General features: G+C 39.3%; 1 protein-coding gene across 2 annotated transcripts in view; it reads right to left on the bottom strand.

Annotated features, from left to right (window-relative positions):
- CDKL5 (cyclin dependent kinase like 5) overlaps window positions 1–16,726 on the bottom strand; it is a gene marked incomplete at its 3' end in the record, with an annotated part of 159,246 nt that overhangs the window by 21,448 nt on the left and 121,072 nt on the right. For both annotated transcript variants that reach the window (XM_079764376.1, XM_079764375.1), the window contains 3 exons: window positions 13,394–13,474; window positions 8,252–8,403; window positions 3,021–3,987 (listed from right to left, as the gene is read on the bottom strand). In XM_079764376.1, the coding sequence (XP_079620502.1) occupies window positions 3,021–3,987; window positions 8,252–8,403; window positions 13,394–13,474 (1,200 nt within the window). The remainder of the gene's footprint in view (window positions 1–3,020; window positions 3,988–8,251; window positions 8,404–13,393; window positions 13,475–16,726) is intronic.

The following is a 16,726-nucleotide window of genomic DNA, read 5'->3' as shown; positions in this document are numbered from 1 at the left end:
TACAAAGCCATTAAGAGGAGTTAGCTGCATTGTGTATTATCATGAGCCTTATGTGATGTATCAAAAACATTTAAAATTTAAAATCTGAGTCTCTCTTTTTCCTTTTCACTCCCCAAATGTACTATGAATGAATTCTTAGCAGGAAATCATCCAAGCAGCCATTCTTCTTTCTACTTTATGACAAAATCTCATATGAATGTTATCACCTGTATTGTTTACAAATGCCTCTATAAAAAGTATTTTAGAGAACAAATTATTTACATCTAACCTAAACTCTTAAATGACAGTGCCAGTCCAGTCCCCATACTCTTAAACATAGCCACAACATTTTATAAGAGAGTGATTCCCCTCATTTATCCACAGATTTAGTTATTGTCAAGCTGTCTGTCATCTTTGTGCCTTTAAAGTTGTACTGTCTTGCAGGTTGGCACTGTACATCCTGAACTGGACCTAACTTTTAGTAACAGTTGTATCTGTGCTTAGCCTACAGTAACTATTTATAATTAGTTTATTTTCACCATGTTCTAAGTATTTTTTTTCTGGAACTCTCAAAAAGTCAGTCTACTTTTCAAGTTCAAACTTTTTGTTTTTCTTACTACTTCTCTGTTTACACTATGCTTAGTGCTAGCAAGTTTTACCTGGGTTTGACCTTAATGTCTATGGGTATCTACCAGGCTCTAGAGATCTTTGTAGGCCCTAGAGCTTTTCTCCTCTCTAGAGGGGTTCCTTGGGGGAGCCTACTACCACTGCTCTGACTCTAATCATCATATCTCTTGCTCCTCCTCTCTCCTGGGCACCTGACGGTCTTTCCAACCTCGTGGAGACCAGGGGTCACTTCGACCTCAAGATGTCAGCATGAAACAGTAAAGAGTGCTGGCTAGGGACCTGGACATTGCCTCATGATCCCAGCTCTGCTCTGAATTAGTAAACTTGGACAACCCAGTAAACATTCAGGAGCCTCAGCATGCTCATTGTAAAATGAAGGGGTTGAATTCAATGGCTTCAAAAGTCCTCTCTTCTACTCTGAAAAGGAGCTCCTAGAAAAGCAACCCTGAAGGCTTTCCTTTTCCTCTGTTCTGTCCTTCAATTCACAAGTCCCCTTGTTTCTACTTCTGAGGAGTCTTTGAGACCCACTCTTTCTGTTTTTCCTACTGGCATTGACAGTCCAGAACATTCTCTCCTCACCTCAGGCTTACATTATTGCAAAAGCCACCCGAAATGTTTCATTTCCGTTCCAGCAAGGTGGAACACGTTGTGATCCCCACAGCACACCATGCTATTTAATGTCTCTCTTACTCTCCTCTTCCTTGTTCTTTTCCACCTTCCCTTCTAGCCTCTTTCCTGATGCTGACTCCATTGTCTTACCCTAGTTAAGTCCCAGAAGTCTCTGCTTAGGTAACACCTCCCCTGGGGGCTTCCCACAAGCCCCTGCCTGACTTGAGAGGTTCCTTGGCCTCTATAGCACACACATCTCTCGTACAGCGCAGGCACTCACCCAAACAGTATTATAATGAGCTATATGTTGGCAAGTGTACAACCCTCATACTCTAAAAGGGCAGGGACCACATCTTTTTCATCTTTCTAATTAGAGCCAATCATGGTGCCTCGCTGAATGAATGCCTAACACTTCTTCATTCTCTCTACAAAACTCTCTCTACACCCTAGCTCACAGCAAGACCTTTAGTTGCCCCTAAAGTCATTTCTGACTGCTCCTGATCACAATGCTCTCTCCCTGTTCTCAACTCCTATTTATAGCCAGTGCCATAGGAATGTAGTTCCTAATTAGTCCATGGTTATGTATAATTTAATCTTCCCTGAGAGAAGATAAGTTTCTCAAGGGCAAGAACCCTACCTCAGACTCTTCTGAGTGCCTGAGAATACCCAGCACAGAGAAGGTGTTCCATGTCTAAAGAATAGCCCCCACCATCACAGAAGCAGCAACAACTAAAATTTGTTCAACATTTACTCTGTGCTGAGCCCTGGGCATGGTGCTTTATGCACTGTCTTTAATCCTCACAACAACACCCAGATGAGGAATCTGAGGCACAGAGAGATTGTATCACTTTTCCAAATTCACGGTTTGAAGCACATTGTAGAACTGGGATATAAACCCGGGTCTGCGGGGTTTCCCAGCTGAGCTCTTAGCTACCTTGCTACACAGACTGTGACTGTGACTGTGACTGTGACTGTGACTGTGACTGCTGGTTACTGCCAATCATCTTGCTAAGCCTCGCATGACATTTTCCGTCCATATTATCTGGAGTTCTTACATATGCCTATTTGCGTAACTTCTAAATGGGGAAGACTTTCCCTACATGAAACTCATCCCCTTCTGACATTGGCTTTTCTCCACCTTCATTTCTTTGATGCAGGTGAATGTTTAATATCACGAAAATATAATAAAAATAAAACTACTCCAAACTGTGTTCTGCTGCAAGAATGCTGCTCTTTTAAACAGGTATCAGTTCTAGAGGGTGAAGATCAATAAGATGGAGCAAGTATTATGCTAAAAGCATTGCCTTGAGATTTAAAAAACAATCCAAAGACCAACTATTAACACTTATCCTGGCCTGATGTTAAATTTCTCTATGGTTCTACATAAATTTCAAACTTTTCAATTTGGTTAAGATATTGAATAAGGTCTTAGCAAAAGTGGTTTGGAGTCAGAGAAAAATTCCCATGAATTCTTACTGAATTTTGAGAAAATTAAAAACTAACCCAAATAGCCAATGAATTCTATAATAAATCTAAATAGGATGCTCTCAACAAAATATGCCAGAAAGGAACATTTAAGAAAACAGATTTCTGAAACCAAGCTTTGAGTTCTGAGTACTCAACAATTGGGTTAAATAATTCAATTCTTTTTTAACATATTTTAGTTCTTCAAGTATTGCTTCCCTAATGCCTCGTTTCAAGCAAGTACACTCTTGTAATAGGGAAAATTGCAGACTGACCCTATTTACCCCGGTACCACCTTCCCATGGTGAACCAACAGACCAGGTCACGGCCCTCAGCTGTACCTGGGGTGATAAGAGCTGCAGGCTGTTGGCTCTGGCTGCCATCCCTTGCCCTACGCTCAAGCTTCCGTCCAAGCCTTTGGCTCTCACTTTGTCCCGGGTCACATACATGGAATGTCTATGTGGACGCTGTTGGGAGGAGAAGGGGCTGGTGTAGCCCAGTCCATAAGAAAAGGATTCATGAGGTGCAGACAACGAATGAGAATGGCTGCTGTCCACGTGGTCTGGTAGCTTCAATTCGTCCATCGTTTTTGAATGCCTGGCTGTGGTTCGGCGTGAGTCCAGAGTGCCCTCACTTCGGTTATTTCTCCCCGAGGGGCTGAGCAAAGTTCTTGTGTCGCTGTGTCTGGTGGGGGTTGGACTGGTTGGAGAGTTCAAGTCCAAGCAGCTGGAGGGGAAGTACCTATTGGTGCTGGACTCTGCAATTTGGGCCCTGGATTCGGAAAGGTTGCTCACAGACTTGGAGTCACTCAATGCCCCGTGGCTTTTCGTCTTGGTCCGGTAGGAAGGACTTCTAGAGGACTGGGGAATGGTGTCAATGTAGCTGTGTCGACTCTGCTTTTCACTGGGCTGCAGTGTCCCGGCTTTGCTCTGAGAGCTTTCCATAAATGAGTGCCGGTTCTGCTGTGATCTGGTGTTTGACTTGAGGTACTTTGTGCCCGGGCCTTCTGAAGGCTTTGGGTCAATATTGAAATCAAACTCAGACTTTGACTTGGTTTCTTTTGGGCTGAGAAGGTGTGTTAAGTTGTTGTTGGTAAGATCTTTGCTGGTGGACCCAGGCTGGCTGCTTGCTTGATAGGTTTTGGTGTGCATGGGGCTAAGAGTAGCTCCAGCAAGGTTTCCATTGAGGAAGCTTTCACTAGCGGGTAGACCTTCTTCAGCCCGGGGCAGACCCACACTTAGGTTCTGGATGTCCTTGCTATTAGATCTGTGGTGAGACTGCAAAGCAGTACTTTTGCTGGCTTGATTTCTATATTAAAAACAACCCAAAACAAGTGTCAGTTTTCCTCAATAGCAAACACACAAAAAGTATCATAAAAAAGAACAAACACTTAAAACACCTCAAAGTTTAAAAACATTAAGTCTCAAACTAGACTCAACAAATAATAAGTAACCATAAGCAGTAAGTGCCTTAGATCAAATCATTCTGAAAGCACCATTCCTGAAGAAATGAATTGGACATCCTTAAAAGCTCAGCTAACTTGCTGCCAATACAGTTTCTAACTGATAATCTGGGAAAGCCTGCTTTTGCTGTGTTACTACTCACATGAGTGTTGGTTACAGAATGCCTGCTTGAACCAAGAGAGTTGAGCTATAGATAAACCCTTTATGACTCTTTTTGTCTGCTTAAATGTCAGAAGGCAACATTTACACTTAAAGGTCACTGTGTTCCTTGAACTTCATTTTTATTTGCCAAACTCACAGCCTGCCTCAGAGGTACATACTCACAATATATACACAGACACCAGTGTCTCTTTTGTCTTTAGTCTGTATCATCAAAGAATGAGAATTCTAGCAATGTACTCAATAAGAGAAAATGACACTCTAAACAGAAATGTAAACTGTCTAGTGAGGTCTGTTGGAAAACACGATGATCAATGTTTACGTTTCAGTGAAGTGGCAATACTTGGGGTACAACAGATACTTGTACACTCAACAGGAATGCATCTTGAACTGGATCTCGGGGATCTAAAGAATTCATTTCTCTTCAAAAAACGCAATTTATTCTCTTCTTCATTTCACACGTCATTATTGCAAACTGACTGAGGCCTTCTTTAGGACTTAAATCTTCATTTCCTACTTGGTTTAAAATACAAAACATAAATCTAGAGGAAAACCTTGTCCTCTATTTGAAAGCTGAAAGTAACATCACAACCAGGTCATTTTGTCCTATTGTAATTATTTAAAGGATCAAATTGTACTTTGAGATAGTTAAGAATATTTTTAATATTTTATTGATTTTTTTACAGTGAGGAAGGGAAGAGGGATAGTGTTAGAAACATCGATGAGAGAGAAACATCGATTAGCTGCCTCCTACACACCCCCTACTGGAGATGTGCCAGCAACCAAGGTACATGCCCCCTACCATGTACCCATTCTTTAAGTGAAAAAGAATTATTACCTTTTTCCTGCATTTAGAAAATTTTGCTGCAAATATTGTTATTGCTAATGACGGTTTCATTTGGGAGAATTCTGTTCCCATCACACACGAATTGGAAAGAAAGTCACATTCTCCCCGCCCCCTGTGGAATGGTAATCTGTGAAAACATGTCTTCCCATTTTCCCTGAGAACCCACTTGCTCAGGCATCAAAGGTAAGGGTCCTTTTCCTCTCCTCCTATCTTTCAGAGTATTAACCCTTTGCACTCGCTTGCTTTTTTCTCGATTCCTTTATTCTACTCGGGATTTAATTTTTTAAATACCCCAGATTTTACAAAGCGTGGCGGTAGAATAAAAAACTGGAGTTTCTTTTCATACAAACTTATTTATTTGGATTTTTTTATATTTCAAATTATTGATACATTCAATACAATTCGACATATGAGCTGCTACCGATGCTAACCATGTCGAGTCACGCTCGACATCCGAGTGCAAAAGGTTAAAAAGTATCGGATATCAAGCAAGCCTGTACTAGTGTGCAAGGCCCCATCTCCTAAACGCACACTCACTAATCTCTCACAGTTGGGTCATAAGAATTGCAGCACTAAGTAAAGTCACTTATCTACAGGCTAACTAAATGGCAAATCACAGATCTAGAAAGAAGTTACACAAAAAGGAAAGTTTAGCCTGGCCGGTATGGCTCAGTGGTTGAGCATCGAACTATGAACCAGAAGGTCACTGTTCGATTCCTGGTCATGTCAGGCCACATGTCTGGGTTGTGAGCTCCATCCCCAGTGTGGGGTGTGTAGGAGGCAGTCAATCAATCATTCTCCCTCATCATTGATATTTCTCTCTCTCTCTCTCTCTCTCTCTCTCTCTCTCTCCCTTCCTCTCTGAAATCAATTAAAAATATTTTAAAAAAGAGAAAAGTTTCACTTTCCATTAAATGATGTCAACAGAGTCTACCTAGGTCAATAAGGGACAGCCCCCCAGAGTTGTTAGTTATCTTGGTAACTAGAATATCTTAGCAATTTTTCAAAACCCCAATGATGACAGACAATCTCACCTATAAACACATATGACTGAGTATGTTGGTTATTTTTCCATTTGCCCAACCCCCAATCCACTCTACTCCTCTTTGCCCCATCCTGGGTCTCAGGAATCCAGTGCTGTAGACTGCATCACCCAGGCTCCATTGCCCTCTAACTCCCTGCTGGGCTTAGCAGTGCAAGAGGCTGGGGGCTGTCTTCCCTGTTTTTCCAGACATCAGCACCCTCTAGATTACAGTGCCCACAGGACAGTTCCTTCTGTCCAGCTCCCCTGGGCTCCCATAACTCTATTTCCTCCCCTTTCTCCTTCAGGCCTAGAAAGAGTAATAGCAGGGATAACACATGCAGACACTGTGAAAAGTCCAAAGCTCTAGCCAGCAAAGAACAGAGAAAAGTGAAGATGGCTGCTAGAGTTTTGAAAATCTTGGAAACACTGCTCTCAATGTGGAGCACAAAACTACACGTGAATTTGAACAGAATTTGAACCTGCTCCCAGGCCTTCAAACAAACAAACAAAAAATAAGTAAGAATGGTTTATAAGATGTGAGGGAAACAATACTAAAAACAATCATTTTAAAGATAGTAAACAGCTGTAAAAAAGACAACCCCCAAAACAAAAATTAAAAACAGTCACACCATTGCAATTAAGCAGAGAAAATACACGGCAAAATGGTTATTGACAATTTATGGATGCACTCACAGATATAAAAAGTACCAGGTGTTGAGCTTTCAAAATTCCATTAGATTAAGAACATGGAGAAAAAATTGGGGGGAAATAAGAGAAACTTATATTAAAAAAATTTCATATTAAGAATTATTATTTTCTATTTCTCTTCTTATAGTAGACTAGAGGCCCAGTGCATGAATTCGTGCATTGCTGGGGTCCCTCAGCCTGGCCTGTGCCCTCTCGTAATCTTTGTCTGATCCCAACAGGCCAGGCTGAGGGACCCCACGGTGCATGAATCCGGCCAATTCTACCAGCTGATTAGCTGGTCAGCTGGTCGGCTGGTCACTTAGGCTTTTATATATAGATCAGTGATGGGCAACCTTTTGAGCTTGGTGTGTCAAACTTCGCCAAAAAATTGAGCATAACTCGGGTAGTGTGTCACTTTAAGGAAAAAAACTAACTCCAAGACTCTAGTTGCAAATGTTTCATCCTCAGGAGCAGCAAATGTTTCATCCTCGGCATGCGGCCGCGTGTCATCAGAAATGGCTACGCGTGTCAGTGCTGACACGCGTGTCATAGGTTCGCCAGCACTGATATAGTTAGATGAGAGAAAATAGTTCCTATCACCTATGGTCTAAGCAACACTGGATGACAAGGCCAGCATCTTGGGAGAGGAAGGAAAATAGAGAGTGACAAGCACACTGCCCTCCTGTAAATGCAGCCAACAGAATCAGGGAATAGCTGTTCTGGAGAGAGAAGCTGATTGCATGGCCTAATCCCCTGTGAGTTTCCCCACCCCAGAAATAGAGGTGTTTTTTTAAAAAAAGATCATGCTGAAAAATACCATTTTAAAAAACACCAATTTTAAAAATCACTATCTTCCAAACTGACTTTACTATTTCAATATTCTTATTCTTATGAAAAATAACTCTCAAGTCAATAGTTAAAAGTCAAGAGCAACAAAAACACAAAACCCTTCTATAGAGCCAGACCTACTGGGTTCAGTTGCAAAGATTGTCCTCGGTACCTTCCCACCCATCTGGGTTTAGTATCCTCTTCTCTCTCCATAAATCCTCTTGCTCTAACCTACCCTTCTTCCCCAGGTATCACTCCCTGGGTCTCATTTATACAGAATCTTCTAGCTCATGAGGCTAGAACCATCCTTAGTTGCTAACTCATGCTATCTTTCCCAGGAAATGCATACGTTTCCATAATATACTTGTTAAAGATAAGCAAGTCTTTAAGACCTACATGACTATTAAATTGTGGTTCTGAATCATGCAATAAGCATAAGGAAGATATTTTTGAATAAAGAGGGCTTTCCTTCTTTTCTCTAATTGCATCATTTAAGCACCCACCTCCTCCACCTACTTGTAAGACCAACACTGCATCTGTATTTCCTTAAAAGGGAATATTTACCTATTAGACAAAGTGCTGCTTTCCACGTGGTAAGGTTTTCTTTTTGCTGACCTTGAAGGGGAACGATCCAACAGTCTCTGGGTTTGAAACGCAGGGTGATTCAAACACTGTTCTGTCAAGTATCTTTCAGCTGGGTCCAACTTCAGTAAATTCTTAGGAAATAAAGTTAGGATTGGAAAGAACATTACAACATCAACTTTAAACTGTCTTAAAAACCTTATTTTCTTATAGAAGAAATGCATGGTCATTTCAGAATATCTAGCAAATACAGTTTAGTGCCCCCCAAAATTTTAAAGGACTATGTAAATCACCCACAATCTTACCATTGCTGCCCTCTGGGGATATACCCTTTCAGCCCCTTTTTGAATATCACATATAATATTTTCTTTTACAAAATCTGGCTCACATTACACACTTAAGTTTTGTATCCTGTACTTCTCACTTATTAATCAAAAACATTATTTATACCATCATTATAACGTTTTAAATACTTTTGGAATAAGTATATAGTTATATGAAAGAATACACATTCTTCATCTTTCTCCTGTCCCTCTCTCTGGAGGCAGCCCATGCTACCAGTTTCTTGTGCATCTGTAGGTATCTCCATCTGCTCTGTACATATCTTTATCTGCTCCTTTTATTTACCCATATAGTAGCATACACACAATGGTCTGCTCTTAGCTTTCTTTCACTGGACATTAGATCTTCTGAGATCATTTCATATCAGTAAAGAGTTGTAACTCTATGGATGTACCTTAGGTTGTTTTTAGCAATTCCCTAATAATAAACATTCTGGTTGTTTCCCTTCTTTTATTATTATGAACAATGTTGCAACAAAACACTTTACAACATGTTTTCCTATATAGAAGTTTGTGGTATAGATATACCATGATTTATTTAACCAATCTCCTACTGTTGGACATTTAAATGGCTGTCACTTTTCACTATTATAATTAATACAGTGGTGAACACCTGAAATCTTTGCATACATCCACGATCCCTTTCACAGGATAAACTCCTAGAGATGGAACTAGTAGGTATGCTAACTTTTAAAGATTATTTCTTTGTTGCCAAATTACCCCCTAGGAAGTTTGTCTCAAATTATACTCCTCTCAGCAATTGAGTCTACCAATTTCCTGGCACCCTCATCAACAACAGGCATTATCATCCTTTTTAGTGCTTGTAAATTATATATTTTAAAAATGGCATCTCATAGTTGTTTTAATTCATATCTTTGATGACTAGTGAGGTTGAATATTTTTGTTCACTGGTTACTTATCTTCCTTCTATTCTTATTTTTCTATCTGTGTATCTATTCTAATTTATTTCTAAGTGTTCTTTATTCATTAAAGTACTAACCCTTTTACATTGCACAGATTATATTCTTTCACAACTAAAATATTTTCTTCTCATAATATTTATCTTATTAGTAATTGGACAAGATTTCAAAAGGTGACTCATGATTAAAACTAATTGGTTTTATTGATGAATTAAATACATAAAGAACCAATGGACACAGACACCAGGGAGGTGAGGGCATGAACAGGAGTGGGGTGGGGGGCATTCGGGGAATAAGGACACATATGTAATACCTTAATAAATAAAGAAAAAAATTAAAAAATTAAAAAAGAAACACAACCTACATAACCTAACACAACTCAATAGAGCACACTTAACTTTTCACTTTGAGTGACAGGGATTCTCCTTCAGAGAGAGGAAGGGTAAAATTCCAATGTTTCCAAATCCATCTCTAGATCACTTTCATTGGTTTAACCAAGAGTAATCCCTTTGTGATCCACTGTTGAACATTGATAGTAAACCTAGATTTGCTCCCAATAAGCCAGAATTCAATTTTAGACAACCACTTTCAACTTAGTATCATAGAAAATTTGAAATGTGATCCTTTCATATACTAACACGTTCACTTTGGGTCAGAATCTGGAAACCTAAGCCACTGTTTACATGCAAATGGATTTATATTCATGTTGACTCAGATACAACTCTAAAATTATCTCAAATCTTTCTTCTTCCTTATTAGATAACAAAAACTGTGGAGGTATATAAAATGATTTCTCACTGGCATTTAAAACAGTTAACATCAAAATGGTTTCAACTGCAATGACACTAGTTAAAACAAAGGAAAGTCAGCCTCTGAGTAGTATTTTAAATTAGAAGTACACGTGAACTTTCAGAAGCCAAATATCTACTAGCATTAAGGTGCTATTTTAATTTAAAATTAGCAACCATAGAAATTACTACACATACATGCAAAGAACTATTTTTATGTTTATGAATATAGCTGTTAATTTTCAAATTACTTGGAAGGATGAGGTCATTATGAGAAAAGAATAAAACAGCATAATTTTTTAAAAAAACTAAAATAGAACTCATAATTATTATAGTTTCCTTTAAGTTATTAGGGGCTTGGGTTAATTCTGGAGACTTTTATTCCCACTAAAATGGCTGACATGTATAAACAGATGCAGAATGAGATGGCCATTTTAGGTACTTATAAATGGACTAGAGGCCCAATGCATGAAGATTCATGCGAGAATGGGCCTTCCTTCCCCTGGCCCAGAGATGCCTTTCTGCCTTTGCTCCGGCCCAGGGGCCGCTTTTCCGCCTTCCCACGCTGCCCAGAGGCCCGGAGTGGCTGGGGCGGTGCAGAACGCCTGCGTATGCAAATTAACCTGCTATCTTTGTTGGGTTAATTTGCATACTCACTCCTGACTGGCTGGTGGGTGTCGTGAAGGTATGGTCAATTTGCATCTTTCTCTTTTATTAGTGTAGATAAAAGTATCAAATCTGCTTTAGGGAAATGGCATAGAGAATACATTTCTTCATGAAAAGGTAAATGGTACTATTTATTTTTCAAATTCATTCTAAAAATAACTAAAAGACAAAAGGAATAATTATATTTATATTGATATTCAATAATAAGGCAATATCTTTGGTAATAGAAATCAAAATCATGGTTTCCAGGAGTAGTGAGGATGAAGTGTACAGTCTGAGAGGTGGTCATTAGGAGGCTTCTGGGATGTTAATAATTTTCTATATCTCAATTTGGGTTGGGTTACACAGATATTTATGTTACAAAAATTAACTGAGATATACACATAATTTATATACCTTATGAATATATATTTTAATAAAATGGTTCTTTAATATTCAGAAAACTCAAAGGTAAATATATTAAATAAATAGATATTAGGTTGTTTAACTTCCAAACTGGTATAAACGCAGATTCAGGTAATCATTGATGCTTATATTTGGTAATGATTTAACAGGGAAAGTTCAATTATTTTTAACTATAAAAAGAAAAAGGCAGAAAACATGAAATCACATTTAATTCAGCTCTTCTACTTTATTATATTTATACTAGAGGCCTAATGTATGAAATTCATGCATGGGTAGGGTCCCTAGGCCTGGCCTGCGATCAGGGCCGATTTGTGGGGCTATTAGCAGGGTGATGGGGGGGGGGGCCGCTGGCCCCTGCCTTGGCTGGCCTGGTGCCACCCGCTCACTGCCCCACCCCCATTGCCGGTAGTCTCCCTCTGCGGGGCAACTGGCCAGGCGATTAACCTTTTGCACTTGGATGTCGAGTGTGACTTGACACGGTTAACATTAGAATAAAGGAATTGAGAAAAAAGCAAGTGAGTGCAAAGGGTTAAGGGTCCCCCCCCTCTGGCACCCGCCTTGGCTGGCCTGGGGCCTGAGGGCTGGGAGCAGCTCCTGCATTGAGCGTCTGCCCCCTGGTGGTCAGTGCATGTCATAGTGACCGGTCGTTCCCACGGGTCATTCCACCATTTGGTTGATTTGCATATTGGGCTTTTATTATATAGGATTTTTAAAGTTACCAAATAATTAAGACCCTGATAAGTAAATATTGATTGCATGAAAGAACATATTGACAAAACCCAACTGATTTAAGAGATAATTTATGCCTAATTAACCTGAAAGAGCCTTGAGGGTTCTTTTTTTTAACAGCATCTCTCAATCTATGTTCAGAAGAACACTAGTGCTATGGAGTTTTATTTTAAAAAATATATTCAGTATTTAAATTTGGGAAATGTTGGGTGAGACAGAAATGCTTCTTTGCTGTGGGATTTCTGAAAGCCTTTATAGGTTAATGAATATGGTATGTGGCCTTTCTCAAAGGCCACGCCCCTCCCCCCTATGCCCCACGCCTATTTACAGTGTTCCTTGGCACACAGATTAACATAGTTTAAAGCACAGCAAAGTTCTGAGAGCACTGCTCAGCAATTTCCAACTGTGCTAAGTATGCCTTTTGAAGGCTCTGTGCACAGTGTAACCACCTCTGATTTTGATGGTTGTCTGAATGGGCATATAAAAAACCTGATCCATTAACAACTGTTTTTTAAAGGTCTACTTTAAAAACACCAGCACTTGCTTATGCACTGACTGGCTTTAATGAAAGCTGGAGAAGTGTGAAAAAAAATAGTTCTCACTCAAGGGGCTGACTTTGTCTACTGGGGAAGAAAACCCTGAATAAAAACCGTGAGAATGTTTTCAGTAGTCCAGAGCAGGAAGACCTCCTGGACAGGGGCACTAGCAAAGGGAAGAACACTCAGGCCCAGTAGAAGCAGTACTATCAATTATCTGTGTCAAAAAGAGCCAGAGAGAGCCAAGGCTGGGAGCGAAGAGGCCAAGTTAGAAAATGAGCAGAATTAGTTAAAATAATCTAGTAAAATAATCTTATGAGAGGCCTTATATATCATGTAAAAATGTTAGAAGCTCTTTTCTTTCAACATTCATTTTAAGATTTGTTTTAAAACTGTATGCTTGAAAAAAAACCCACACCTTAAACTTGAGCAGCTCTTGAGTGCTGAATAAATTTAATTATTTCTTATTATTTATCTTTAGATTGTCTTTATTGTCCATTTTAGGAATATAATTTAAGTATCTCACAGTCCTGTTTAGATGAAATGTGATAATACCAGATACTTCTGCCATTTAAAATAATTTCCATGTCTTTTAACATGATATAGTCCCTATTATTCACCATTATACATCTATTAACAAAACATTTAATTCGTAAAATCAGGCTATGGTCACACTTAAGACACAAGAGAATCCACAAACCAAAAGACATTTCATACAGACAACATCAACTTGTCCCACCTTCATTAAGTCAAGTAAAACACTGTTTAAAATTCCAAGATATCTTCTCTCCAATGACTGAGGATGGTTAACAGCTGGAAACTGGAAGAACAACATGACAGGGTGTTAGCACAGGAGGAAGGGTATACCTGTGCATGTACTGTCATTGATGGAGAAGGTAGCAGCCGAACAGAAGTCCTTGCCCTAGTGCCAATCCAAGTCAAATTGATCTCATATGCATATTACTTTTGGTATCTATGTATCTGAGGTATGGATTAATAGAACTGGGTATTAAATAACAGGAAAACTCACAGGTGAAAAATGATACTAAATCTCGTCTGACAATACTGAAGCATGCAAAACAAACCAAAATATAAATATTTGAAACTGTTTTTATACAGTATTGTCTGCTTATATAGAGAATTCAGTTAAATACAGTTAATACAGAATTTCTCTGCTTATAGAGACAAGTCTTCTCTTTCACAAGATGTCATTTACTCCTGAAAATTAGATAAGTAAAAAAAAAAAAGAGGAAAAAGACAAAGAAGCCAGCTCCTGAAAGGCCACAGAAGTAGACATGGTAAATTAAGACACACATTGTATTATTGCTTTTATATACTTTTTAAATGACCTGTTTTCAATCCCTTCCTGTATGTAAGTTGGAATAGAAGGCACACTGGCTCCTAAGTTAACAAATGCATTTTTAAATAAAATGAGGGGAAGAGGTCAAGTTTATTTAGATGTTCTGTCCTTCCCTCACATTTCACAATATCTAAGTGGATGGTAAAGTATTAGAACCCAATTCCATGAACTCCCTCCCAATGGGAGGGCTACTTTGCCTTTAATATATATTTCTTTTATACCAACATAAGAACATTTTGAAGTACTGAAATCCCTACATGCGAAATGAGTGAATGGGAGGAATGGTTATGTGGGAAAACAAACAAAGCGTTTAGGAGTGATTATGACCTCATCCCCACACTGTGCCAGATAGGGCAGGAGAGAGAGAATATGAGTAAGACCTAAACCTTGCACTCAAGCACTACTCAGTCAGGTGGGAAAGCAATTATAAGTGAACTGTGCAGCTGTAAATTTCATGGAGCTCATAGAAAGTAGAGACCCAGGTGGTGTGAAGCTGTAGAAGAAAGAACTCATAGCTAATATTTGAGCCAGGTTTTAAAAGATAAGAAAAATGTGAGGATGGAGAAAAGTAGGACAGCATCTTCTACACAGAGGAAGTAGAAGAAATGGCATGAGCTGAATTAACTCAGACACTAAGGCAACAACCTAACACTGATTTCTGAGGAAAGTGATGCTACATGAGGCATTTTAGCAATGATCATTCTTCTTATTTTAGAAATGAGAAAGGTGATGACCAGAAAGTTCAAATAACTTGTTTGAGGCAAGTCACACCATAAAAAAGAAGTAGAACTAGTTTGCCCCCAAGTCTACAGTCCAAACCCACATCTTCCCAAACCTAGGTACTTCTCTTCAGAGAGGTACAAAGGTTCCTTTGGATGTTGTCAGAGCATTAATTATTAGCCCAGAGACAGAGATACGTGGCTTACTGTGATAAAAGACTATACTGGTATCTTAGTGACTATATTGCTCATGAGGTCTATCTTATACTACCAGATACCCCTTCCCTTTTTTCCCTCAGGGTAACATTTCTAAAGGCAATGTGAAAAGATTGAAGTGAAGAGAGAAGGTTGGAGCAATCAGTTTGGGAGCAGCTGCCAATAGTTCAGGTAAAAGGTGCAAGAGCGAAAGCAGCATTCGAGATGGAGAGAAGTTGAACTTGAGCGCTGACAGCACAGATTGGTTCAGGCGCTCATTCAAATACTCAGAGTCCCACTAAACGTGCTGGGCTCTGTGTTAGAGGTTGGAAACAGCGATAAAACATGGTTTCTGCCCTTGGGGAGCTTATAGTCTAAGTGGTTCAGAACTAGACAATTAATAAGTAACAAGTAAACAAATACAAATAATACATATCATGAGAAGTGCTATGATGGGAAAAAAGGGTGCTATGGAAGGTAACAGAAAGGAGGTGGCAAAGTGAGAAGGGGTCACACAAGGGAAGGGAAGTGCCTTTACTGGAAGGAGGCGCAAGTCTCAAGTCCAGGAGGTTGGAAAAACCTTGGAACGTTTATGAAAGTCAAAGAAAAAGAAAGGCAAGTGTGGTGACAGTTTGGAGGGAAGGGAATAGAGACCAGTATGAGCTGAGGTCAGGAAGCTAGAAGGGCCTGGAGCAGGCAAGGTGTCATAGGCTATGGGAAGGAGCTTGGATGTATTCTCAGCCAAACAGGAATTCATGCATTATGAGTAACTCTATGTCTGAACAGATTTTCATTTCTGCTAGATTGAGGGTGAGTCCTACCCATTGTCATATTGTTAGCATCTAGTATGACAAATGTTTAACAACTGCTAGTATGACAAATGTTTAACAACTGTTGAACTCTGTGCATCCTAATTTATGGTCATAATTTGGCTAATTTTTGGCTTATAAAAACAAAAAATGCAAGGAGAAAGGAGAAACTTGCTGGATGGAACAACGATGTGAAAGAGAGAGAAAAAAACAGGAAGGAGATGAGAAACTATGCACTTCTGTTTACCCCTTTCTTTCGCAGTCGGAGTGGGTGCTGTGTTGGACACCCATGTGTGAAGAGGGGTGCTCTTCAAAGTGAAATGAACTGAGGTCCAGAAACTCAAAGGAAGAAACAAAGTGCTTTGCAAATGTCAAGAAAACATGGTTTGAGAATTATGCATTTAAGAGAGAGAGTGGTGATGAGCTTATTTTATAGTTCCCACAACGGCCACCACCAATTGGCATGCAGGCCCAAACAGGGTAGTCGACAACTAAAAAATGTAACTTCGGTAAGAGAGAAGCAGCCTAGAACTGGCCACTTCCATAAGGTGCTTCTGCAGGCGGGTTGTCCCTCATTTAGGGAAAATTTATGTTTTAAGACCCTTTTTAGTATATTTTCTGAAAAGTTTTACACATTAGCAAGTCTCAAAAAGGCTGCCCAAGACAATACACTAGTTTGAAAAGAAGACAATGTTTCACTGTCAACAGAAATAGCCACAAGAACAGCATCTTTAAATCTGAAGAATGTTAAGTATTCATAGGCTTCCTCAAATCACTACAAATATGTTTGCTCAAATAAGCAACAGCCATTTGTACATTTTTCTCTATCTTTTGGGTATGCTTAATATTTTGGATAAACAAACATTCTGAGATAACCAAAGTTTAGAATATAATAATACCCAAACTAGAAAAGACTTTGAAAAATTGGTACATACCAATTAGGAAAAACATAAGCAGCTCCCACTTTCAAATTCAGGCCACTTTTTAAA

This window comes from Cnephaeus nilssonii (genome assembly GCF_951640355.1).
Source record: "Cnephaeus nilssonii genome assembly, chromosome: X".
In the NCBI taxonomy this organism is placed as follows: domain Eukaryota; kingdom Metazoa; phylum Chordata; class Mammalia; order Chiroptera; family Vespertilionidae; genus Cnephaeus; species Cnephaeus nilssonii.
This window is presented reverse-complemented; position numbering and strand designations above follow the sequence as displayed.